The 26,233-nt window shown below is 35.2% G+C and overlaps 1 protein-coding gene across 16 annotated transcripts in view; it reads left to right on the forward strand.

The window, feature by feature from the left end:
* Positions 1-26,233, forward strand: part of NAV3 (neuron navigator 3) — a 1,006,607-nt gene that overhangs the window by 975,018 nt on the left and 5,356 nt on the right. For all 16 annotated transcript variants that reach the window (XM_077845591.1, XM_077845595.1, XM_077845596.1 and 13 more), the window contains 9 exons: positions 2,006-2,103; positions 4,892-4,987; positions 5,264-5,432; positions 6,677-6,912; positions 17,303-17,457; positions 18,475-18,546; positions 19,133-19,329; positions 20,265-20,383; positions 23,536-23,739. In XM_077845591.1, the coding sequence (XP_077701717.1) occupies positions 2,006-2,103; positions 4,892-4,987; positions 5,264-5,432; positions 6,677-6,912; positions 17,303-17,457; positions 18,475-18,546; positions 19,133-19,329; positions 20,265-20,383; positions 23,536-23,739 (1,346 nt within the window). The remainder of the gene's footprint in view (positions 1-2,005; positions 2,104-4,891; positions 4,988-5,263; positions 5,433-6,676; positions 6,913-17,302; positions 17,458-18,474; positions 18,547-19,132; positions 19,330-20,264; positions 20,384-23,535; positions 23,740-26,233) is intronic.

Raw genomic sequence — 26,233 nt, forward strand, 5'->3', positions numbered from 1 at the left:
CAGTTTTTAAAACTAAGCGTAACATGAAATGAATAACATGTTCCAGAACAAATTTGAGCAAAGAAGTAGATCAGAAATCACCTTAAATGCCTTGCAATGGAGGACTGGGCCGCTCTTGACCTGGCCCTTACCCACCTCAATATCATTTCCTGCTACTCTCCTCCCACCCCCTCAGCTTGATCTCCACACTCCTGCCCCCCAGAGCTTTCATCTGAGCCTTGAACACACCTAGCTCTTTCATCAAGGCTTTTGCATTTGTTCTTGTTTTCTGGACCTCTTTCCCTAGGTCTTTACTTGCCGGTCTTATCTCTAAAGAGCACCTCCTCAAGGATGCCTTCCAGGACGACCTAGCCATGTAAAGCAGCCTTCCTTTGCTTACTCTGTTTCACTGCTTCACCCCCATTAGTTCTGGCACTTAACACATTCTGAAATTACCCTGTTGAGAATGTACACTCCAAAAGAGCAAGAAACTTGTTTTGCTTCTCACCTTGGTATTCTTTCCCAATGCCCAGCACAGTTCCTGGTATCATTTAGTTTTAATAAATATCTTTGAATATTTATGAACATTTATGACTAATTGAGCAAAGTACTAAAGAGATAATTTGGTCACAGCCGACCAGAAATTTAGATGTAGGCAGCCCACGGTAAGCCACTCTATACTTCTAAGAAAAAGAGCAAGAGGATAAATGACACTTAGGAAGAGTTCTAGTTTGACTGAGATAAGCAAAAAGGTGAGAGGTTGTGAGCATATTAATCTGGTAAAATAATTAAATTTCTAGTGAAAGGATTATCTTTGATGATTTAAACATTTCTAGCAAAAATAGAAATTTTTGCTATTTCTATAGCAAAATAGAATCAACAGAATTGATTGATTTTTGTTGATTTTTTTTATTGTTATGGTCTTAGGGCATGTTTTTTTACTCCTTCCTTTGTGAAATTGCATATTCTTAATTGTTAAGATAATAGAACCATTCCATTTTCAGAAGCTATTTGATTAAGTTATCGTTTCTCTGCTAGTACATTCACAGCCCTTATCTCTATGAATTTACAGTCAGAGTAATTGAGGCCCCTTGTCACCAGACACATGTGTTCTTTAGCACATAACTGAGTTTCTTTTGTCCACAGAGCACTGTATTCATATTCAACATGGCCCTATTATACTAACATTATTGTCAAAGGAAAACATATGTGGAATAGTTGACATTAATAATTATCCAAAATGGACGTTAATCTCATATAGTATATTTTGAAAATTAATCTTTAATTACATTTAAAGACTGGTGCTTTGAAGGTTAGCTAGCTTTGTCAGGCTTCTGTAAGTCTTAGCTGATTGTTAGAAATACTATTTTGGTTTTAAAACTACAAGCATGAAGGTACTAGAGAGTGATAATTAATGTACTCCTATAGGGAAGTTTAATGTTATGGTTGAAATTCAATAACAGTCCCTAATAATTATAGATATAAGGTAGGCAGTAATATAGCTGGATGTGTGCCAAATGCTTGAAAATAATTTCAGTTGACAGCCAATCTCAGTACCTTAGCATTTGTAATTTACATGGGTATTGAGCTTGGATATTTTACGTTGGATGGAAAAATCAAATTGCTTTTCGTTTGTCACAGCTACAATGATAACTGAATATTACTCAGGTATTCCTCAGACATGGGTATAATAGAGAAAGCAACTCCTTATTTCCTCATCTGAAGGCAATGGCCCATCACGTGGGTGACGATCTCTGGAGACAGAAATAAATTCTGCGACTGAACCTTCTGCCCAACCACACTAATTCATCTTCTTGAAAGCTGAGACTTTTCAAACCAGTTAGGCTAGAATGGGAAACCAAAAGGCCAAATATTTCCACTGAAAGACATAAAACTATGAGGGAGAAAACAATGACAATAAACAATTCCAAGCTAATGTGACTCTGTTGTGTGCATGGTGTGTGTGTGTGTGTGTGTGTGTGTGTGTGTGTGTGTGTGTGTGTGTGTTTCTTTGAAAATTTGGTAGATATCTTGCTGGATGATGCTGGTGATGGAACTGGACACAAAGACGGCCGCAGTGTAAAAATTATAGTCTCCATAAGCAAGGGCTACGGCCGAGCAAAGGTACGTCTTTAATCTTAAATTCTTTATTACTAAAGAATGAGTGTGACCATGAATCAAATGTATTTTATACTTGAATATTTCTCCTGGTAAATATACTGTCATCAGCGTGTGTCTTGGCATTGGCTTAGTATGTTATAAAAGCATGAAAGTTAGGGACTCAAAAGAAATGACACCATCATATAGGTAGAAATGTGTCTCAATGCATCCCGTTCATTCACAGAAGACAATATTGGTTGTCAACCATTCTCATTCCTATAACTTCAAAAAAGGAACATTGCTTTCTTTGACATAAACATCTTGTCTAAATTCGTTTGGTGTCACCTGTAAAATACAGGTGATATTTATGATGTGTAGCAATGTGTTACCAGAGCTGTCGATACAGCTTTTGTACAAAGAGGAGCCTATAAGCTATATGAACATTCTAGGCATTGGAAAGATGTATTTACTGAACTTCATATGACAATTCCATTGATGCAACTGTATATATCATTTTTAAGCAAAGTCTTAGCTGATAAGGAAAACATTTTAACTTTTCTGGAATCAAATGTTGCTGTCAAATTGTGATTCAAGTCCTTTTTTAAAACTAAAAGTATTATTTCGAGCTGAATTTGTAGTTGAGTGGCCAAGAATACAAATTTGTAAGAATCTGATTTTTTTCCTATCCAGCAAAAAACAAAAGCTTCTTTGGATTTTTTTTTTTTTGCTTATTTGGAATTTTAAAATAATTGAAGTATTAAAGTTTGAAAGGTAACATAGCACTTGTGAATTTTTACCCCAAGAAAATATTCAAAGAATTCCAATACCACAAACTTTCTGCTTGAGCTGTAGATGTATGCCTGATTTTCCCAAGTGGGTCTTCATGTGAAAGACTGTAATAGTCTCAGTGAAGCTTAAACTATCTCTGATTTAAAACCAGCTACTTACATTGTATGAGCATTCATTTTGACTGAGTTACAGTGATACTGGGAAACAAGTTTAGTTTTTTACAATGATTCTAAAAAACAATGTCTTTGAACAATGAAAGTTGTTTTTTGTTTTTAGTCTTCTTGGGCTGCCTTAACAAAATACCATATTGGGTGGCTTAAACATAAAAAATTTATTTTAGCACCATTGTGAAGCCCAAGATCAAGATGCCGGCTGATCTGGTTCCTAGTGAGAAGTCTTTCATTGCATTGCAGATAGACCACCTTTCTGATATGTCTTCACATGTCCTTTCTAAAGTGTGTGTACTTGGGGAGAGAAAGATAAATGTCTCCTTCTCCTCTCCTACTTATAAGATCACTAATCCCATCATGAGAGTCCCATTCTACTGACCTAATCTGATTTTCTCCTAAAGGTCCCATTTCCAAAAATCATCACACTGAAGGCTATGGCTTTAACATTTGGATTTGGGGGAGACACAAACATTTAGTGCATAACAGTACTAAAAAAAATCACAAGGGTGTTCTGTGAATTTCTTAACTTTTTCTGAAAAAGGTATTGGCTTCTAACTTGGATTATATCTAAATAATGGTAATAATCATTTACCCTTATAGAGGTAAATGTTACAGATGAAGAAATCGAGGCCCTGAGGTATCCAAGTTACTTACCTAAAGTCACATTTTTAAATTAGGTAGCAGATATTGTGTGTTGCATAGTCACTGTCTCCTAATATCTGATTCAGTGATTATTCTATCACCCTCTTAAGGATGAATACAGTTGGCAACTAGACTCAGGATTGTAACACATCAACCAGCTAATTATATATACCGGCATCATGAGCACTACTTTACGTGACCATTTCTAGTCATTGTAAAAGAGGCTCCACTGTCTATAAATCTTGAATTGTTTATTTGTCCAATGTATGTAGAAAGTCCTCAAAATCGCATCCTACAAAAAAATAATAATAAATTTGGGACCATTCTTTATACTGAAAAAGGATTCTTTGCTTGATAAAATGAGTCCTGTAGGATTCCTTGACATGTTCTTTTAGTGAATTTTCTGATAAATTCAAAATGGGAACTGTTTTATAAATATGTGAATGCCATGCTACTACGGATAACTCATTTTTTAAAAGACAGATTAGACTTTAAGGGCACCTGGGTGGCACAGTTGGTTAAGTGTCCATCTGGTTTTGGCTCAGGTTGTGATCTCAGGATCGTGAGATTGAGCCCTATGTCAGGCTCTATGCTCAATGAGAAGTCTGCTTGAGATTCTCTCTCTCCCTTTCTCCCTCTCTCCCTCTCTCTCCCCTTTTCCTTCTTCTCCTCCCTCCCTCTATCTCTGTTTTTCTAAAATAAAATAAATCTTAAAAAAAAGACAGATTCAATTTTAGATACAATCTAAATTAACAAATGAAAAAATTGAATTTTAGATTTAAAGATAGGATCACAAAGTGAGTGAGATGAAGTTCTAGGGTTCATATGAAATAGTTCTCTTCCATACCTGCCACTATTTCCCTTCTACCAAGCTGCTTCTCTTCAAGAATGCACCCACTGCATCAAAGCAAAAGACTTATTTCCCTACTACCAAACAGGTCATGAATCAGTTTTCCAAACCATTCCACTTCATCTCATCTCTTTCTTTCTTGTTGAATTTAATATTACTTCATTTATTTGTTTAGTTTGTTTGGGGTATGTTTTATTTTATATACTATACCATACATGTCTGTTATAATAAAACCCATAGGCTTAATAAACATTTGAATCTTAATCATTAGTACATTAATATATTTTAGTAGAGAATGTGGTAATAAAACAAGATATATAATTGGATTCTATTGTGTTTTTTTTTTTTTATTCTTATTTAGGATCAGAAGTCTCAGGCATATTTGATAGGATCCATTGGTGTTAGTGGAAAAACCAAGTGGGATGTCTTAGATGGTGTAATTAGACGTCTCTTTAAGGTAAGTTACACAAGGTATCTTGATATTAATTTTTGATTATGTTTTATTTTATATGTTTCCTTTAGCTTTAATAATGTAAACATATATGCTTTCCCTTGCCTCCATTTCAAGGAGTAAGAAAAGCTTTCTCTATTTGCTGCTGTGTGATATTAATAATTCTTCTATTATCCATTCCAAAAGTCTTGACAGCCAGCTTCATATCCCCATGAGTTTTGTATTTGTTGTAGATAAGTTGAATCTCTGTTTTGACTTCCTTTTTTGTATGTATCATTTTAGGAATATGTGTTCCGAATTGATACATCCACTAGCCTTGGTCTGAGCTCTGACTGCATTGCTAGCTACTGTATAGGAGATTTAATTAGATCCCATAGCCTAGAAGTGCCTGAACTGCTGCCTTGTGGATACCTTGTTGGAGATAATAACATCATTACTGTGAACCTGAAAGGTAAAAACAAAAATGAAAAGAAAAACACAACCGTATTGTTTTAGCCAACTTGTTTCTTCTTTCTTTCTTTCTTTCTTTCTTTCTTTCTTTCTTTCTTTCTTTCTTTCTTTCTTTTTCTTTCTCTCTTTCTTCTTTCTTTTCCTTTCTTCCTTTCTTCCTTTCTAGTTTCACTTTACATTTTCATATTTGGAAACTATGCTAACCATGTTGATAGTTTTAGTATGAAAAGAGACCTCAATTATTTACTTTTAAAACACTAAAATCTTACTAAGAACACTAAAATCCAAGTAAATGAAATTCTTTGATTTCTGGGATGTGAAACTTGGGATGTAATTTTGAAGATTCTCCAAGACTCAAGAAAAAGGAATGCGATTTAGGGAATTTCAAATCTCTCAGTTTTCTCCATTATCATCTTTCATTTAGGGAGGATTCAAATAATTCATTGCATATCAAAAAGTAATATATTCATCACTGTATCTTTGATTTTAAAATATGCATACCCAATAAATATCCACTGGGGATAGAGACTAGATGTTAGGAATTGGGGGTAAGAAAATCTGTTTGCTTTGGATGAAGTGATTAATTATAGGCAAACGGAATATCTAAAGTATACTTGTCTCCATAATTCCTTGTTCATATATGTTAAAGAGTCAGAGCCCATCTATATAAACTAGATTAATAGAGGAATTTGCCAACATTTGATTTTGTGATTAAGGTGCTTGGGTTAGTAAAAGGACATTCTGTTGCTTTATTTCTTAATTCCTTGCCAGATATCACAATTTCTGTTCTTCAAAAGCTTAAGTGTACAGCTGGGATTTGTAATGAGAGATAGAAGAAAATGAAAAGAAGGAGAAAATAGGAAGAAAAAGGAAAAAAATACACATTTTATTATTTACATTTAAGTTCTACAAACCTACCACCCCCAAAGAGACGAAAGATATTATAATAGAATTTATAGTAATTCTTTCAGTTCTCTCTGGAAACATAAGTGGGAAACATGAAGTAGACAGGGGAGGGAAGCCTGAACAAAAGGAAATAGTTTACCTTCATTTGGATGTTCGCTCTGCCTTTTTGTCTTAAAATGGCAACACGTGGTTGTAAGATAGAAATACCAAGAAAGGCATTTTACAAGGCCTGCATTCCTATGACTCATAAAACTCTGTTGTGGGTTAGCACTATATTTTAAATACCAACTTCTGTAGAACAATAAGACATGCTATTATTCCCTTTGTTTCTTCCTTCAGGAGTAGAAGAAAACAGTTTGGACAGTTTTGTTTTTGATACACTGATTCCTAAACCAATTACCCAAAGGTACTTTAACTTGTTGATGGAGCATCACAGAATTATACTCTCAGGACCTAGTGGTACTGGAAAGACCTATTTAGCAAACAAACTTGCTGAATATGTAATAACAAAATCTGGGAGGAAAAAAACAGAAGATGCAATTGCCACTTTTAATGTGGACCACAAGTCAAGTAAGGTAAGTTGCAAACTCCTAAGAGAACCTTTGCTCTTTATCCATAACTGTTTTAAGCAATTAAGATATAAGATTGTGTAAGACCCATTTTGAACATGGAAACACACCATCTTTTTGACTAAAACTAAAATTTGGTGGGTGACTAAACCCTGTTTTGTGAATTTAAGCAAGACGGCTATTCAGTAACATTCAGTGATCGGATACTTCCCAATCATTGGGGATACACAGAAGAAAATGACAGTCTCTATTGTCTGATTTCTCTTACACATCCATTTGGGAAGGGTTGGAGTAGAAAAAGGTCTATCCTTTCTTCTGTAGAAGCAAGAGGGGAAAATAGAACTCTTCCTGGAAGAATTAAGGCTTTATAAAAAGTCAATACTTGACCTGAGTCATATTAAATAGGTAGGAATTAACTGGGGTGTTACAACAATGGGGATGTGGGGATGATTAGAATAATCTAGGCAGAAATTCTGGGAGTAGCAATTTGCTTACATTTTACTTCTATAGGATTTCTGCTTCAGAACCTTAGGAAATTGAACCGTATTTCATTTTGCCATCAACTAAGGCCTAATGTACCATAATAATCAGCTTGAACACTCTCAGCTATTAAATAGGCATGAGGGGGCTATAAAACCTAGCCAGTACTTTCACATATTATAAGTAAAACAAAGAATCCTAAAAAGAAAGTAGTGAATGCCTAACATATTCCTAACACTACAATATTTTTGCCTGTAAGTACTCATTACATTCTCAATCAATTCAACCTCAGCTTCTCTTAGGAAACTGCATCTGTTATAGACAATACCTTGATGGAATCCATGATACTGGGTCATGTTATTCTTCCAAAGATAGCCTGTTTAGATGATCTAAACTGACCCAGTCTCTCCGAAACTTCAGGCCTACAAATTTTCAGAAATAAATGCAATTCACAAAATTTGAATTGGATTCTTGAAATAAACCAGACACGTAGTTTAGCGAACAAAACATTCTTAATGGTATGAACAACAATATGCCACCACACTGGAAAAGCTTTTAGAAACATACAACTTACCATGACTGAATCAGGAAGAAATAGAAAATCTAAATAGACCTCTTACTAGTAAGAGGATTGAATCAGTAAACAAAAATCCCCGAGAAAGAAGAAAAGCTCAGGACCAGATAACTTCACTGGTGAATTTTGTCAAACATTTAAAGAAGAATTAATACCAATCCTTCTCAGACTCTTCCAAAAATTTGAAGATGAAGGGATACTTCAAAACTCATGAGGCCAGCATCATCCTATTACCCAAACTAGAAATGATGCTACTAGAAAAGCTAACTCTGGGAAACGAACTAGGGGTGGTAGAAGGGGAGAAGGGCGGGGGGTGGGAGTGAATGGGTGACGGGCACTGGGGGTTATTCTGTATATTAGTAAATTGAACACCAATAAAAAATAAATTAAAAAAAAAAAGAAAAGAAAACTGGGGCAGCCCAGGTGGCTCAGTGGTTTAGCGCCACCTTCAGCTCAGGGCCTGATCCTGGAGACCCGGGATCGAGTCCCACGTCGGGCTCCCCACATGAAGCCTTCTCCCTCTGCCTGTGTCTCTGCCTCTAAATAAATAAAATCTTTAAAAAAGAAAGAAAAGAAAAGAAAAAAGAAAAGAAAACTGTAGGCAGTATCCCTGATGAGTATAGATGTAAAAGTTCTCAAAAAAAAAAAAAAATATAGCACATTAAATCAAATTCAGCACATTAAAAGGATCATTCACCATGGTCAAATGGGATGTATCCCTAGTATACAAAGATAGTTCAACATGCAGAAATTAATCAGTGCGATATGGCACACTAATAGAAGGAAAGAAAACAAATCATATAGCCATCTCAATAGACGCAGAGACAGCATATGACAAAGTGCATCGCTCATAAAAACTCAACAAATTAGGGACGCCTAGATGACTCAGTGGTCAAGACAAAGATGCCTACTCTCATCACTTCTCTTCAGCATAGTACTAGAAGTCCTAGCTAGAACAATCAGGCAAAGAAGAAGAAGAAGGAGAAAAGGAGAGGGAGCAGAAGTGGGAGAGGAAAATGTATCAGAATTAGGAAGAGGTAAAATTTTCTCTATAGGTAGATGACATGATTTTATATATAGAAAATCCTAAAGACTTCTCCAAAACCTATTAGATCTAATTAATTAATTTAGTAAAGTTGCAGGATGTGATAAAATCAGTTTGTTTCTATACACAAATATGCATTTTCTAAAAAAGAAATAAGGAAGTTGATCTCATTTTATAGTAGGATCAAAAACAATAAAACACTTAGAAATAAATTTACAAAGATAAAAGATCTCTACTCTGAGAACTACAATACAATGATGAAAGAAATTAAAGAAGACACAAATAAATGGATATGTATTTCATGTTCATGGGTTGGAAGAATTAATGTCATTAAAATGTCAATACTACTAAAACCTATCTATAGAGTCAATGCAATTCCTATCAAAATTCCAATTGACTTATAGAAGCCAAAAAAAAAAAAAACTCATAAAATGTATATGGAACCACAAAAGACTCTGAATAACCAAAGAAATGCTGAGAAAGAAGAACAAAGCAGGAGACGTCACACTTCCTAATTTCAGCTATACTATAAAGATATAGTCATCAAAACAGTATGGTATTGTCATAACAGTAGACACATAAAATTGACAGACACACTGAAACAGAATCAAAAACCTGGAAATAAACCCATGCCTATATCATCAACTAATATTGGACAAGGAAGGCAAGAATACTCAGAGGAGTCTCTTCAATAAATGATGCTGGGAAATTGGATGTTCACATGCAAAAGAAAAAAACTGGACACATATTTACATTACTCACAAAAACTTACTTGCAGTGGATTAAAGACTTAAATATACAACCTGAAACCATGAAATTCCTAGAAGAAAACATAGAAATAAAGCTTCTTGACATGGGTGTTGGTAATGATTTTTTGGATATGACACCTAAAGTACAAGCAACAAAATAAAAAATAAACAAGCGAGAATACATCAAGCTAAAAACTCCTGCACAGCAAAAGAAACCATCAGCAAAGTGTGAAAAAGACAACCTACAGAATGGGAAAAACATTTACAAATCATATATATTTGATAAGGGATTAGAATCCAAAATATAGAAAAAACTCATGCCACTCAATAACAAGAAAACATGTGACCCAATTAAAAAATGGACAAGGGACCTGAATAGACATTGTCCAGAGAAGACGAGGTACATGAAAAGATATCCGATATCACTAGTCATTAGAGAAATGCAAGGTAAAACCACGTGAGATATCACCTCATGCCTGTTAGAATGGCCATCATCAAAAAGATAAGAGATAACAAATGTTGGTATGGATGTAGAGAAAAGGGGACCCTTGTACGCTGTTGGTGGGATTGCTAACTGGTACGGCCACTATGGAAAACAGAATGGAGGATCCTCAAAAAATTAAAAGTAGTACTGCCGTATGATCCAGTAATTCCACTTCTTGGAATATATCCAAAGGAAATGAAAACACAAACTCAAAAAATATCTGCAACACACCATGTTCATAGAAGCATTAGCTAAGCTAAGACCTAGAAACAACCTAAGTGTCATGGATGGGTGAGTGGATAAAGAAATGAATGGATGAACATGTATGTGTATATGTGTATGTACACATACAGTGGAATATTATCTGGCCATAAATAAACGAGGAAATTCTACCAATTGCCTCAAAATCCATAAGCTTGGAAGGCACTACACTAAGTGAGTTAAGTCAGAGAGGCAAATAACTGTGATCTCACTGTGTGGAATCTCAAAAAAAAAAAAAAAATTACCTAAGGCAGAGGATGGGGGACCAGAATTGTAGAAAAATGGTTAAAAGGTACACACTTGGGACGCCTGGGTGGCTCAGTGGTTGAGCATCTGCTTTGGCTCAGGCCATGATCCTGGAGTCCTGGGATTGAGTCCCACATCGGGCTCCCTGCATGGAGCCTGCTTCTCCCTGTGTCTCTGCCTCTCTCTTTCTTTGTGTCTCTCATGAATAAATAAATAAAATATTTTTTTTAAAAAGGTACAAACTTCCAGTTACAGGATAAATAATTACTTGGGATATAATAGGCAACATGATGACCATAGCTAACACTGCTGTATGATGTATAGGAAAGTTGTTAAGGGAGTAAATTCAAAGAGTTCCGTCACAAGAAAATTTTTTGGCCTTTTTTTCTTCTTTCTTTTCTTTTTTTTTTTTTTTATGGGATATATAAGAGAAGATGGATGTTAGCTAAATCTTTCATGGTAATCATTTCACAATAGGTGTAAATCAAATCATGCTATACAGTTTAAATTTGTACAACGATGTATGTCAATTGTCTCTCAATAAAAAATGTTCTTAATGGAGTTTATTAAGTCCCTGTCAGTGACCAACTGTGGGATCTAAGGCAGATTGTGGAATTTCCTTTGCCTTGGTTCTCCCAGCTGTAATATGGGAAAAATAGTAGGATCATGGTAAGAGCTAAGAGTGTGTGTGTGTGTGTGTGTGTGTGAGAGAGAGAGAGAGAGAGAGAGGGAAAGAAAGAGAAATAAGATGTGTAATTAACGTTTAATTGCTTTCAATAAAGATTTCTATCACAACCCATATGGACCCATCCCTCAAACACACACATAGACCTTTGTCCAAAACTGTAGTTTTCAAGAACAATGAAGTACAAACAACATGCTAGGACCTCTTAAAAATTAAACAAATATAGCACCTGAATTCCAAATATTCCCTTGGAACACGGCAGCATTCAAATTGTGATTGACTCACCCATTCTCATTTCAACTGAATAGACACGTAACCTGAGGCTGAATATTTGAATCTTCTCTAAGCAGAAGTACTAAGAGCGTAGTCGTTGGTGTGCTTCAGCCTACATGTTTAATGCCTCCTGTGAATTCTGAGTCTCCTCAGAATGTTATTTAAAAAGCGTTTTACCACCATTCTTTTTTTTCTCAGCCAGAATGATGAAAGGATTATGTCCCTTAGCCATCCTCCGTGTGTTCCTTGGACTTCCCCCAATGTTGGCATGACAGCTCTTCAGAAGTGACTTCCTTGTGGGGGAAAAAAAAAAGCAAGTGGTTGGTAAAAGAAGAATAGATGTATTACAGAAAACCGTGTCATTTTGACAAAGTTGAGAATCACTTAAAATCAAGTTTTGAATCAAGTAGAGAGATTTGGGCTTCATTAGGATGTAGCTGAACATGGTATGATACAGTTGGTTAATTTATACTGATAAAATTTACACTTACAAAATTACTTACACTTATAAAATTTGCCTCACCCCAAATATACTGTTACATACAGGTTCTTTTTATTTCAGTTAAAAAGTTGTTTAGTGTTTGGAGATGTTCTTAATACTATAATAGGAACCTTAAAAAAATATGACCAAATAGTACCAACACTTTTATTTTCTTCTTTTTCTGAATAAAATCACTTGTGTCATTAATAGGTCAGTATAATGTTTGCTATTACAAAATAATGAAAAATAAAGCATTGCCAAGAGTGTTGGAACAGAATTAATGATGCTAGGAGGCAGTAATAGGAAAAAACCCAGGGACACATCATGTGGCATTCGGCACCAAGGAAGCACAAAATACAACTGACAGATGTTTATTGTTTCTTTCTGTTTGTAAGATATGAATGAGCTGTCAATAGTGCTGGGTACAATTGTTGCTAGAGAATTTAGCCTAATTCTTGCCAAATTGTCAGAAAATCCACAGTGGTTTTTATTTGTTTATTATTGCTCTGCTTTTTTGTGATGGGGGGTGGGCGGCGGTAGGTGAGAATGGTATAAAGGAATAGGGATGACTAGTTGAGATTGTCTGAGGGACAGCTGCTAGCTGTGTAGATCTACTAACGGAAAGTGTGAATGAGGCATGAACTAATAAATCCCGTCCATGAAAAATGAAGCTGTGCAGTAGCTGACGTGCATTATGCTACGCCATAGATAGCACTGAAGAGACAAAGCCAAAAAAGCACTTACTGATTCAAAAAAAAAAAAAAAAAAAGAACAATAAAACCATCAAATGAAAAAAATCTTTTTATGTGTTTGGTTGCTCTGCGTTTTGCATCCTGTCCCTCTTCCTACTCTTCAAGCCCTCCCTCAAGCTGCCAGCTGGAATATTTTGATCAAGAGCAGTACACATAAGCGATTACACTTTGTGACATTTGATATAGCAGACCCAGAAGGCTAGAGATGGATTTAGTAAATAATATGTGGCCAGCTGAAAACACTTGGAATGTTGGGTAGGAAAAGATCAAAAAACTGGTCTTGGCAGATTCATTTTTGATATGTCTACAGTCAAAACCGGAGAAGGCAATGATCAACAGCTTTTCTATGACTCCTGAGTTCTCTGTGTATTTTCAAAGTATGGGATTCATCTCATTATCAGTGTCCATCTGGTGCATATACCTGTTTTCTTTTGCCTAATTAGATCTTAGACATGAAACTTTTAATGCTAATGTATCAGTACTTCAATCAAAGATTTAACCTCTATTAAGTTACAGTGGGGATCATAAAGTGATTTCAAAGGGATCCGAGAAAAACTCTTAAGTTACATGACAAAATTATTTGTGTATGCCTATTGCCACGTACACCTGGTCCATAGCTTTCATCAGACTCCCAAAGAGGTCTACTACCCTTCTCAAGATGAGAATCCTGATAGAATCAAATGGCCCTACTTTTCCAGAATCACTCAGTGATGTCTTAATTACCAAGTTCAGTGCCCTTTGCATCTTTTCTCTGTCTCTCTCTTTTATTGCTTAGATATAGCAAATTGTTATAGGTAATCTTCCCCTTTCAGAAATTCCTCTAATTTTCATGATTATCGTTCTCTATTTCCTTATTACCCTCTAGCAAGCTCCTTCTCAGTCTCACCCACTGACTATTTTCCCATCACCTACCAGTAAATGAAACCGTGACCCAACATTCTTCTGTTCTCGCCTGGATGACCCCCCTGGAGTCATCGTGTATTGACTCCAATTGGACCCCGTTAGCCACGCCCACTCTCCTGAATAGTAGGCCCCTCCCTTAGCATACACGTATGTTTCTATTAGCATGCTAAGTACACATGTTTAGAAAACCGTTTCAACTCTAAAAAACATCAAATCCATCTTCTTCCTTCCATCTCTATCGCCACCCTCCCATCAAAGTTAACATTCTTTTATCTCTTGAGATTTTCTAACTTCTTGATTCACAACTTCTGTTAAATCATCCTTCTCTCTTTCTGACTTATCCCTTCACCTCCTGGAAAATATAATATCTTTTCATTATTAAAGTCTGACTGCATTAAATCCGCAACGTTTTTCTATTGCTTTTCATACTGGGTCAAAAATCTCCCCACGCCTCTACTATCCTTTTAGTCCCGTAATGTTCCTTGGCTTCCACAATTTTGTTATTCTCTTGACTGGTTTCTCTTCCTCCTCTACAATATACTTACCACACTTTGAAATCATGATTCTAACTACATTACTCAGAACTCCAGACAGAACATTCAATGTTTCTTTGTTGCCAACAGGAAAAGTCCAGTAACCTTTCAAATCATTCAGGATTACAAACTCTTCTTTCCAATTTACTTAACATTATTTATATTCCCAAAACATATGCTACTAGTTTCTTTCCTTCCACATCTTTTTTGTGTTTATGCCTTTGATTATTCTTTCCCCTCTATTTGGAAAGCTCTTCTTGCATTTTGAAGCATCAAAACATTACCTACTCCTAAAAATAAAAGGTTAATAGCAAATAAGCCTACCGTCAGCAGGTCTTTCCCATTGGTACAAGTAAGGTTTACATGCTCTGAACAAAATCTGTGATGTATGCCTTTTTAATTTTTTTTTTAACCGTGAATCACAGTTTGTTTGTTTTTTTTTATACACACACATAACCCTCTATTCTGGGCAATAAGCTTCTGAATGCTTTTTCCGTTTCTAATTAACCATCATCTCCTTCATATTTATGTTTCCTTTGATAAATAAATTTGCTCTTTCCCTACTGAAAAAAAAATATGTGTCAATGGTTCACATTTGTTTATATAGAAAGATCCAACTTTTTGTGCATGGATTCAAGATCTATTTTCTTTTTCATTACAGCCAGCACTACCATGTGCAATTTCTCTTGCAACAATGGAATGCTTTTCATTTCCCCAAACACATCACATGCTCATACCTTCCAGCTTTCACTCTTTATTACTTGCACTTCAGTAGTTTGTCCCCAGTACCCTGTTCTCTGAACAAGTCTGGATTAGGTGCCTCTCTTAAGTTTCTGTATAGTGTTTTGTGCATTTCATTTATTTATTGACCTGCCTTTCTGTTTCTCAACTCTAAATTCTTGGAATGGAGAAATAATCTCTGAATCCTTAGTGCCAGAGTACCTGGAACATAACAGGTACTTGCTAACGGTGTTTTGAAAGGATCGATAACTGCATACTTATCATTTGGAATTCAACTCATTTTTCAGAATTCATCTCAAATTTCACCTCACCTCATCAGGATCCCCCGGTTGGAATTACTCCTTCCTCCTACAGGCCAAGTCTCTGTTTAACCTCTCTCAAGGGATATTTTACATTGTATTTTGTACATTTATTAGTTATGTATGTACCTACCACCCTCCCAAGCTCCAGCATTTCCTTCTCTAGAAAGCTTTCCTTGATACCTACCACCTAGGCAAAATCTCCTCTCCTGGCCTCTCATAGCTCCTAATATACTGTGATATTGTATTCATATGATTTATCATATTTAAATTTTAGTGCCTAACGTGATAATCTTAATGCCTACAAAGGAATACTTTTTAACCCCTATACCCAGAAGGAGTTGATTCAGTTCATAATTAGCATTAAACTTACTAACTTGAACAATGCTTCATTATTTTTATACACCTCAGGGGATTGTCTAGAGCTATGAACATAGAAGATAGGCGGTCAATATTTTATAAATGAATGCATGACTTAATATAGTTATTTTATTGGTATAAATTCCATTTTTTGTGTTCTAAGATAAATGAAATTCTCCAGAGCATTCATTAGTTTAAACATTTTTCTGAATTCTTTGATTTAGGTTATATTTATTCAGTATGATTGGTTCAATGTAAGATCAAAAGTGCATTAGTTTTCTAATAAATTTTATATTTAAACTTAAGTGAATATATTACTAAATGCCTCAAAACCCTGGGCAATGTTTTTATCATTCTCTGCTTTTAGTTCTAAATGTAGTATTATAGGGGCGCCTGTGTGGCTCAGCTGGTTAAGCCTCAGCCTTCAGCTCAAGTCATGGTCCCAGGGTCCTGGGATGGAGCCCATCAGCAAGGAGCCTGCTTCTCCCTCTCCCTCTGCCTGCCACTCCCCCTGCTGGTGCTCTCTCTCTTTCTGTCAATAAATAAATAAAATCTTGAAAAAATAAAAATATAATTAGTATTACAGACAGAGGGAGGTGGCATCTAGGGTAAGTGGTTCACATATTCACCTGGCAGATTCCAGAAATTGGAATCATGGAATTGTTTTTTAACCCTGAGCAAGATTTACAAATTGAAAATGTCATTGTAAGTATGCAAATATTATGGAAATGCTCTTACTGATTAGGATATTTTTAAGAAACCTAATTGTGTTCCTGGCCTACCCATCTGTGAGAGCAGTCAATCAGCAAACTGGTTATCATATTTAGATTAAAAGCTATTAGAAAAGAATAATACCTGTAAAAAAAAAAAAAAGAAGAAGAAGAAGGTCAAGAAATGCTAAATGCTAATGTCAAGTGACCCAGTGAATATAACAAATTTTGTCTTTGTTTAAAATCACAGAAGTTGCATGCAGGTTATAAATAAGTAAATAACCACACTTATATCCAAATCCTTGGGCTATGGTTTCATGCACCCTACTGAAATGAATTGCAATTAAAACATTTAAAGTATTAGTGGAAACTTAGGTGTGCCATTTTGGATTTATTCTATACTGGAAAATTATAAGGTTTGCTAAAATCCACTTTTATCATTGTAATACCAAAAGCAAGAATGAAGTCTCCGTATTTGTGGTTGGTTATAAGAGCTCATATCCAAAACTCTTACTTGCTTTTTTTTTTTTTTTTTTGGCCTTTTTTAAGGGGAGACAACAACTGAGAAACATGCTTTTGTTTTCACAATTTTATATTTGCTGCAGCTGTTCTATATTGGCTTTTCTCTTAGCTCTTTTCTTTAAAAAATACATCCTCTCAGCATTATATGTGTTTGCTTTGTTTTATATCAGTGGAATGACCTGTAGGTTTTAATCAGAGATACTGGATGGCAAAGTGTACTGTTCCTAAACTGTGAGTTGCTTGCCAGTGGTTTAAACTCAATCATTAATGTATTTGTTTTCTTTATTTTTTTTTCAAGGAGTTGCAACAGTATCTAGCTAACCTGGCTGAACAGTGCAGTGCTGATAATAATGGTGTAGAACTCCCTGTTGTAATAATTCTTGATAATCTTCATCATGTGGGCTCTTTGAGTGATATCTTCAATGGTTTTCTCAACTGTAAATACAACAAATGGTATGCTTATGAAATATTTTGAGTGATGAAATATGAAAAAATCATCAGATTTGTTTTCTTGTGTCTTTATACCTTTTAAAGACTTCATTAATATTATAACATATTTCCCAAAAAAATCCCTGTGCATTTCTTGGAACATCTATTTATTCATTCAGCAATTATGTCCCAGGCAACTGTTATGAAAACATAATTTACATGATGGCATTAGCTTCTGCAGATATGCTGAAGGTCTGGGAGACCAAGATCAATGACAGAATGTTTGAATCAAAGAAATTAAGAATTAAAATGAAGGTCTAGAGCTCTGGTTTTGTTTTTTTTCCTCCACATCAAAGTTTGAATTCAGCCTTCCTATAAAGATAAATTTAATGCATTTAGATATATCTCTCTCCATTATTGAGTCTAATTTTTAATTATTTATAATGAAAGCAAAGATTGAAGTAGGGTATAAAAGAAATCTGAAAACCCACTAAGTATTCACTATAGTATGGCCTCTAAAGGAAGGACATATAAGAACAACCTAAATATTAGTTTTACTGATGCAATATCCCAATTAATCTCTACTAGGGATTTTTTAAATGTTAAAAGTAGATCATGAAATGGGCATTGAAACAAGAATACAAATTTTCTAATGTCATTGAGAAACTTTAAAATCTCTATGAAATAATAAAAGAGGAAAATTAATGAATTTGATTATAATAATAAGAGTCATAAGATGTTAGAGTGAAATGAGTTTTCTGTGATTATTCTATCTAACCTTTTTATTTTATAGATGGGTAAACTCAGGCTCAGAGGGTAAAATGATTCTCCTAGGATGCCCGAGCTGAATTTAGAGCCCCAAATCAAAATTTCCAGCTCAATGATCTTTGTCATTTTTCAATCTAGCATTACAAAATTACCCTTCTAACCTAATGTTAAAATGGAAGTATCCATATTTACCTAAATTGTTTTTTAAGACCATTTTAATAGACTGATATCTTTTACCCTCAGCACATCTGCATATGTTATTTTGTTTTCCAGTCCATATATTATTGGAACAATGAATCAGGGAGTTTCTTCATCACCAAATCTAGAGCTGCATCACAATTTCAGGTAAAGAGAAATGAAATGAAATGTTTTGTTTGTTTGTTGTGTTGTCTCTTTCTGTTTGCTTTCGGTTACATTAGTGTTTTTCCATTTGCACATTGACACATCCTGCCAGTGGTGACCTGTGGTGTGAAAATAATTCTCACTTCTTCTGACACTTCCTCAAGCAGACATTTGGTAATCCTCCACCTGTAATCAGAAGTGTTTCTTTAAAAGAAAGAAAGAAAGAAAAAGGAAAGAAATGTTGGTCCTGCTCACTATGTCACCAGCTAAAGTAGAGCACTTTTCTTCAAAGTGTGAGGAATGTGAAGAGTTCCTATTTCAGGATTTGTGATTCTCCTACAAAAGAGTACTCAGCGTGTATACTCCCACTCACTTCTGACGCACATGAGCTTCTCTTTAGCTTAAAAAGTTAGTTATTTTGTCTACCTCTAATGCTAATAGATCTCCTAACCCTTTGATCATTAAAATGAGCCATCAATTGAAATAGGAATATTCTTAATTTATATTGGAAAAGAGAATACTGTGGACTCCAAACTTAATTTATTCAAAGATTTCTGATTTTTTTTTTTTTTTTTTGGTCTTTTTGTAGGTGGGTGCTCTGCGCAAACCACACAGAACCAGTGAAAGGATTTTTAGGTAGATATCTTCGAAGGAAACTGATAGAGATGGAAATAGAAAGGAATATACGCAATAATGACTTAGTAAAAATTATAGATTGGATTCCTAAGACATGGCATCATCTCAACAGTTTTTTGGAAACACACAGTTCTTCTGATGTTACCATTGGTGAGTTCCAAAACTGCAATATGCCATTTTCCAGGAACTAAGAGTATGTGGTAAAGATGGCCAGATTGGATGGTAGAAAATAACAAGTAAAGCTAATTTTTTTTTCAGGCTTCCAAAGATTTAAGTTTTCTTTTTTTCCTTCTGAAAGTTTGCCTTCTTCTAAGCTTTATAAGTCTGATTAGATTCATTTTGGCTGACAATTGTGGTTTACTAAGGTTTGACTGAAATCACATGAGTTTAATACAAATATTTAAAAATCAAATAAACATTTGAAATACACTGTATCTGTTTAAAGTTTCTTTTTATGCTAAAAACAAATTTTAGCCAATGGCTCACATCAAATGTAGTTGTGAGAGAAGATTATAGTTAGAAGTAATTTGGGTGTTTCATGGATAATTGAAGTGTTTCATATTTTTCATTAAGGCAAAACTGAATTACTTCTCTTTAGCTGCCATAAAGATGTTTATTTTCCTAATCTTTCTTAAATTGAGTGTATAAAAGTCTCTTTCCCATTGTGATGGATCATAAAGATGTACTCTCACTAAAGGTACAAAGTAAATGAAAAAGAAGAATTTTACATTTGAGATCAGAAGGCCAAGGCTGAGTCCTACTCTTCAAATAATGACATATTTTATATTTGGCAGTTTACTTCAGCACAGTTTCATCATCTATGAAATGGGGCAGGTTAACTAGACTTTAAGGTTTCTCCTAACTCTAATATGTTACGTTCTAGATTAAGATTTTAGGGTAAAAGGAAGGAGAGTTCAGTAGATTGAGTCTCCAGTAAAACATACTTTGTGACAATCAAGCTGGTCAAGATTATAATTGTTTAAGAATCCTGTAAGACATATTATTAAATCCCTCAAAATGATGTCTGGCTATTTATGTGTTTAGGTTAAACGTAATGGTTCTCAAAATGGTTTGCTTCTTCTTAGGTCCCCGACTTTTCCTTCCTTGCCCTATGGATGTAGAAGGTTCTAGAGTATGGTTCATGGACCTCTGGAACTATTCTTTGGTACCTTACATTCTAGAAGCAGTGAGAGAAGGTCTTCAGGTATCGTACTCAATTTTCTTTACTATTTAAAAACAAGCAAAATCGTCCTTTAAAGTAAAAAAAAAAAAAAAAATGCTCTTTTCTCTGGGTATTTATAACAGAAAACTGAAGGCATGAGCTATATAAAGATGCTGGTAAGGTTTTAAAGATCAACTAGTATATAACTATTTATTTACGTATTCTGTTCTGAGACTAAATATGTAGGAGAAGGAGAAAACCTTTGTTCTAACAACTACCCATTTAAGGCCAAACAAACTTACTGCTGTAGGTAATAGCAGTCAATTGATAGCTAGTTAATTGGACATTTCTTTATCTTATAAGTCAGGCATGTTAACATGGGTCTTGATCATTTATTCTCTTTTAGTTCCAACAAAATAAAAGACTATACCAAAGATTTTTATTTTTTAAGAATAACGTATCCATTTTCTGGATTCCTCCAAAATTCACATCAACAACAAGATGTGAGTTGAGTCTCGCAATTTCAATCACTGTATATGAAAAAGAAATTTGTGAATATTTATAACATTTATAACATTCTAGAAGTCATAATTTTTAAAACTAATATTTAAATAAATTATTTGTCCTCTTCAGATAGTTTCAGTATTTAATAAGCTATCATCCAAGTCTTTACATATAAAATCCTCTTTATTTCATATTTGTTTACTCGTACATATAAAGAAAAAGATGATTTTACAAACTCAAAAACAGTAATATCTAAGAATACTTAGCTCTTAAATCTCATTTTTTAAAAGTGCATAGGTTCCTTTTTTAACAATTAAATTAATATTATTTATAAAACACTGTCCTGAGAATGATAATTTTATACAGCTTCTATTCAAGCAAAAGTATAACCTCTAGAGTAATATCAGTTTCCCAGACTAAAACAAAACTATTTTGAAGAGGGATTAAAAATGTCTTGCTTCTTGCTGTGGTTCTAGATGTTAAGGAGCAAGATAGTGTAAGTGCTGAATCAGCCACGATGTAGGGAGTGTAGGGGGGACATCCAGAACACAGGAGAGGTAAGACAGGAAAACCCTTAGCGGGTGGACAGTTCTCATTGCTACTAAAGGATGTGCTCCGCCACAAGTCCGTTGGTAGGTGATATTCCTGGGGCCGTCCATATATGTTTTCTGTAAGAAAAGGAAGAAAAGGAATCATGTATGTTTTGAACTATTCCCTTGAATCTACTGGTAACAAAGAACCTTGAATTGGAGCAAGAAGTGAAAAAACAAAGCCTGATTGCAAAGATGAACATCCGAGTTGAGAGGAGTAGAAAATCTCTTTTCAAATGAATGCTTTGATGAGGAAACATATGGGGAATACTCTCCGGCAGATGTTCTGATTGGAAAAAAAAAACTGGTGATACAAAGGATTCTGATTTTTAATCTGGTGATTCTACCTTTATTGAAATGTCAACAATCAATTTATAGTATTCTAAATATTAAAATATTTTGTATGTTATAATTTTACAATATTTTATAATATTTTAATATTTAAATATTCTTTCAATTATTTTCTATAATACCTATTTTACACCAAAATACAGAATTGGGCCTATTTAGCATTTTATTGGTCAATTCCAATTTTACTATCCTTGATGAATCTTTAAAAGGCTGGCATCAGTCGATTCTAGCCTGCATGTTCTTTTTGTAACATTTACTTTCCAAGAATTACACATTTCCTTCGATTAGCTTAAGTTGTACAGCAGCCTATATCTTATAGCTCTATAAAGTAGGTTTTTAACTGAGGGAAAACTTTTGCTCCAAAACAAGAGAACTGTTACCCCTGCCGTCATCTCCCAAGGGATACACAGATATCAGGACCTGGCACTCACTCACTCGCTTGCTCTCTTTCTCTCTCTCTCTCTTTCTCAAGGAAGGCTGACACAAACTCATTCAGTTCGTCCTGGAGAAACCCAAAAGATAACTCCAAAGCAATCTGTGTGCCTTTCATGGTGTCAGTGTCCACCATTTTGCTTTTGTCTCACTGAACCACAATGAGCCATGTAGAACACCTCACAGTAAGCTATCTGGGACCAAATAGGCACCAGGTAACCAGAATTGGCCTCAAAAGAGTAGGTCAAGGCAGAGGGGAAGTACATCAAAGGACTAGTTTGCCCATGTTACTGTTCTCTTCTCTTCATTTTAGCTTTTCTTTAGAAAAGAAAGTCCTTGTTTACAAAGTCCATTCCACCTCTGTCTCTTCAGTGTGCCCTGCCTAATTTGGCTTCAAGATTGCTTCCAGCTTAAAAACTTTTTTTGTAAAAGATTTTATTTATTTATTCATGAGAGACATGCAGAGGGAGAAGCAGGCTCCATGCAGAGAGCCTGATACGGGACTCGATCTCAGAACCCCAAGATCACGACCTGAGCCAAAGGCAGATGCTTAACCACAGCCATGTGCCCACAGCTTAGAACCTTTTAACATAACTTATATTCATCTTGTCCCCTCTACTTCACTCCCAGTACTTTAACTAGCCTTTCTCCTCTCTTTCTTACTGACTCTGCTTGCATTTGAATCCTGACAACATTAATGCTTTCATTTCCCATTTTTCCTCTTCTTTTACCTCTGGCCTTATAAATAAACACCTAAAAAGAGTTTCTACAGGAAGCAATGAGATTATTAGAGGAAATTAATGCAAAGAAAATGATTATCAGAGAAAGTATTTTTATTTTCAAAGAAAATTTGAGTTAGAGTGAGGTTGGCAGAGAAAAGGTCTATGATTTTATTTATCATTTTTCCAAAGTGCACTTTAGTAGAGAACTCTATTTAGTGTCTAGCGTGGCTTTTTTCAATTCTCCATCATTGGAACTTTTCTTTCTCAACTGAGTTTTCTTTTGGTTTATAGAATTACTAATAAAGATAAATGTGGGCAGTGATTTCTATATGCATTTAAAATAAACCTCCCTCTTACTCTCGCCCAAATGCTGACCATCTATTCTAGATGTTCCTCTTTATTTTGCTTCTCCTTCGAGGTTAAAGAGAGTATGTAGACAGACATATATTTGGAATCTGGAAAACTGTATATGGACACAATTACCTGGAAAGTCCCATAAGAACTCAATGTGCAATGGAATCACTCAATTAACGGCCAACTATTTTACTGAATAGAAATGTATTCTATACGTATTAAACATGTGATCATTTTTTAGATGTATGGGAAACGGGCACCTTGGGAAGACCCCTCAAAGTGGGTGCTTGACACATACCCATGGAGTTCAGCGTCTCTGCCTCAGGATGGTCCAGCGTTACTTCAGTTGCGACCAGAAGATGTTGGGTATGAGGGCTGCATATCCACTAAGGAAGCCACAACCTCAAAGCACATTCCACAAAATGACACAGAAGGGGATCCTCTGGTAAGAAACTGATGTATGATTCTTCTAATATCATCTTAGTATGGTGTGTGGTCATCAATATTCAGTCATTTGTTTTAAAACTATTTCTCTTCGGTAGTATTTGGGGCTGTTCTGATATATATAGTCAACTTTAACTCTTTTGCCTTTGGCCTGCTTTCATTGGGTGAAATTCTTAAAACGAAAGACCAAATTTATATGCTTAAAAACCTAGAAACACTAAAACCAGGCTGAACTCTATGACCATAATTTTTATTTTTTTATGCAGAAAATTATATGAATAAATTAATAAATCTTCAACATTACATGACTCAATTCACTAGGTATTTAAGAGAAAACCAAATTCCATTCTTAAATTTACAAAAAAAAAAAGAATATAATGTATACTTGGAGAACTAAAGAATATTTTACATATATCAACTAATCTGACTAGATATACCATTAGTCTGTTGTTGCCTACGGTGGAGAAGACTAAACTGACTTGGAAATCAAAAGGAAGTTACTCTCCCTGATTCTGCCTCTCTTGCTTAATTTGCAGTTCTATTTGGTTTAATAAAAGCCAGTAAAACGGGCAGCCCCGGTGGAACAGCGGTTTAGCACCGCCTGCAGCCAGGGGTGTGATCCTGGAGACCCAGGATCGAGTCCCACGTCGGGATCCCTGCATGGAGCCTGCCTCTCCTCTGCCTGTTACTCTGCCTCTCTCTCTCTCTCTATGAGTTAAAAAAAAAAAAAAAGTCAGTAAAACTCCAAACTATGAGTTTTCTGAGACTATTAAGTGGTGTTATTAAAAAGAAGACTTTATTTTTTATGTATTTTTTCATATGTACGGATGAACCCGTATAGATTGGGGTCAGTTAGAATGCGTTTATTAGCTTATCATTCTATGGCTAAAGAAATCACTGGACTTGCACAATCAATACAAGAAGAAAAGATACTGAAATAACAGCCATTATGTCATTTAAAACAGACAAAAAGGAAATGATTAAAAGTCATAACCTATGACAATACCCAAGAACATAAAATGACTTGGTATTTTATGGGATATTCCTATACCCATAACCCAACATATATACATTATCATCTCACCTGACCATTCTTAATGTTTTGAGGGTTACATGTGAACAAACTGATAGATTTTTAAGATCTTTTCCATGGCAAAATGCACACATGCAAAAAAAAGTTTGTTAAACATTTCAAAGGGCTCCATAGAGTCATGGGGGTATATACATAGACTTGCTTTGATTCCAGAGAACTCTAATATAGGACTTCTGATATTGGACTTTCACTCTAGACCATAAAATCCTTAAGAACCTGGACTTTTATTTCTATAACAGGTAGCTGGCCCTTTAGCTCCTACATAGTTTAAAATTAACAGTGGTGGAGGAATTGGTTTGGATGCAGCATAATTGGGAGTAAGTACTAATTAATTGCTGATAGAATGGTTTAAAATTTAACAGAGCAAATATAGACTTCAGGGTACAAGTATGAGCTATCACCTCTGAATTTTATAACTTCTAGTCTTCACTTTGCAGTGTTGATATACTGTATCTGTTCCAGGTAAGGAGAGGCTTTATAGAGTTTGCTTTGAGAATTACACTATAGAGTAAGAGACCACTAAGGAATGCCCTCAACTTCCCAATTCCCACAGTCCTGATAACTAAACCCATCCAGCATTCTTCCCTGGCTCTGAATGCTCTTGTCTTCTAGTATGGAAAAGAGCTCCAGAGTTTCCCATACTGAGTGGAAATTGGGGTTAAAAAAACTGATTCTTGGGGTACCTGGGTCTCTCAGTTGGTTAAGCGTCTGCCTTTGCCTCGGGTCATAATCCCAGGGTCCTGGAATTGAGCTCCGTATGAACAGGGATTGGGGGGGACAGGGGTCCAGGGGGCCTGGGAGTGGTTCCTGCTCAGCAGGAAGCCTGCTTCTCCCTCTCCCATTCCCCCTGCTTGTGCTCACTCGCTCTCTCTCTCTGTCAAATCAAAAAAAAAATTTTTTTTTAATATCTGATTCTTAAACAGCTGCTCAACTAAATATGTTAAGAAACAGGGATTATGATATGTTAAAAAGCGAAAGGCTTATCAAAAAGTAAATCTTTAGGACATTCTGATAAGAAAATAAATATTCTATCTGCTTTTATTTTGTTATAGATCTATAATTACTGTCATCAAGTGAAAATATATTTGCAGTCCAATCTAAATCAAAAATATTTGGGAAAAATCCACTATTTAATGTCAGAAATATGTTTTTGGATATGAACAAGGATACAAGTTTTTGGTGCATCTCACAGTATTTTATTCATCATCAACAAACTCATTCATTCTTTCAACAAGTATTTTTTTTAAAAAGATTGTTATTTATTCATGAGAGACACAGAGAGAAAGAGGTAGAGGCACAGGCAGAGGGAGAAGCAGGCTCCATGCAGGGAGCCGGACGTGGGACTCGATCCCCGGTCTCCAGGATCACACCCTGGGCTGAAGATGGCGCTAATACCACTGAG

This window comes from Canis aureus, chromosome 13 (assembly GCF_053574225.1).
Source record: "Canis aureus isolate CA01 chromosome 13, VMU_Caureus_v.1.0, whole genome shotgun sequence".
NCBI lineage: Eukaryota > Metazoa > Chordata > Mammalia > Carnivora > Canidae > Canis > Canis aureus.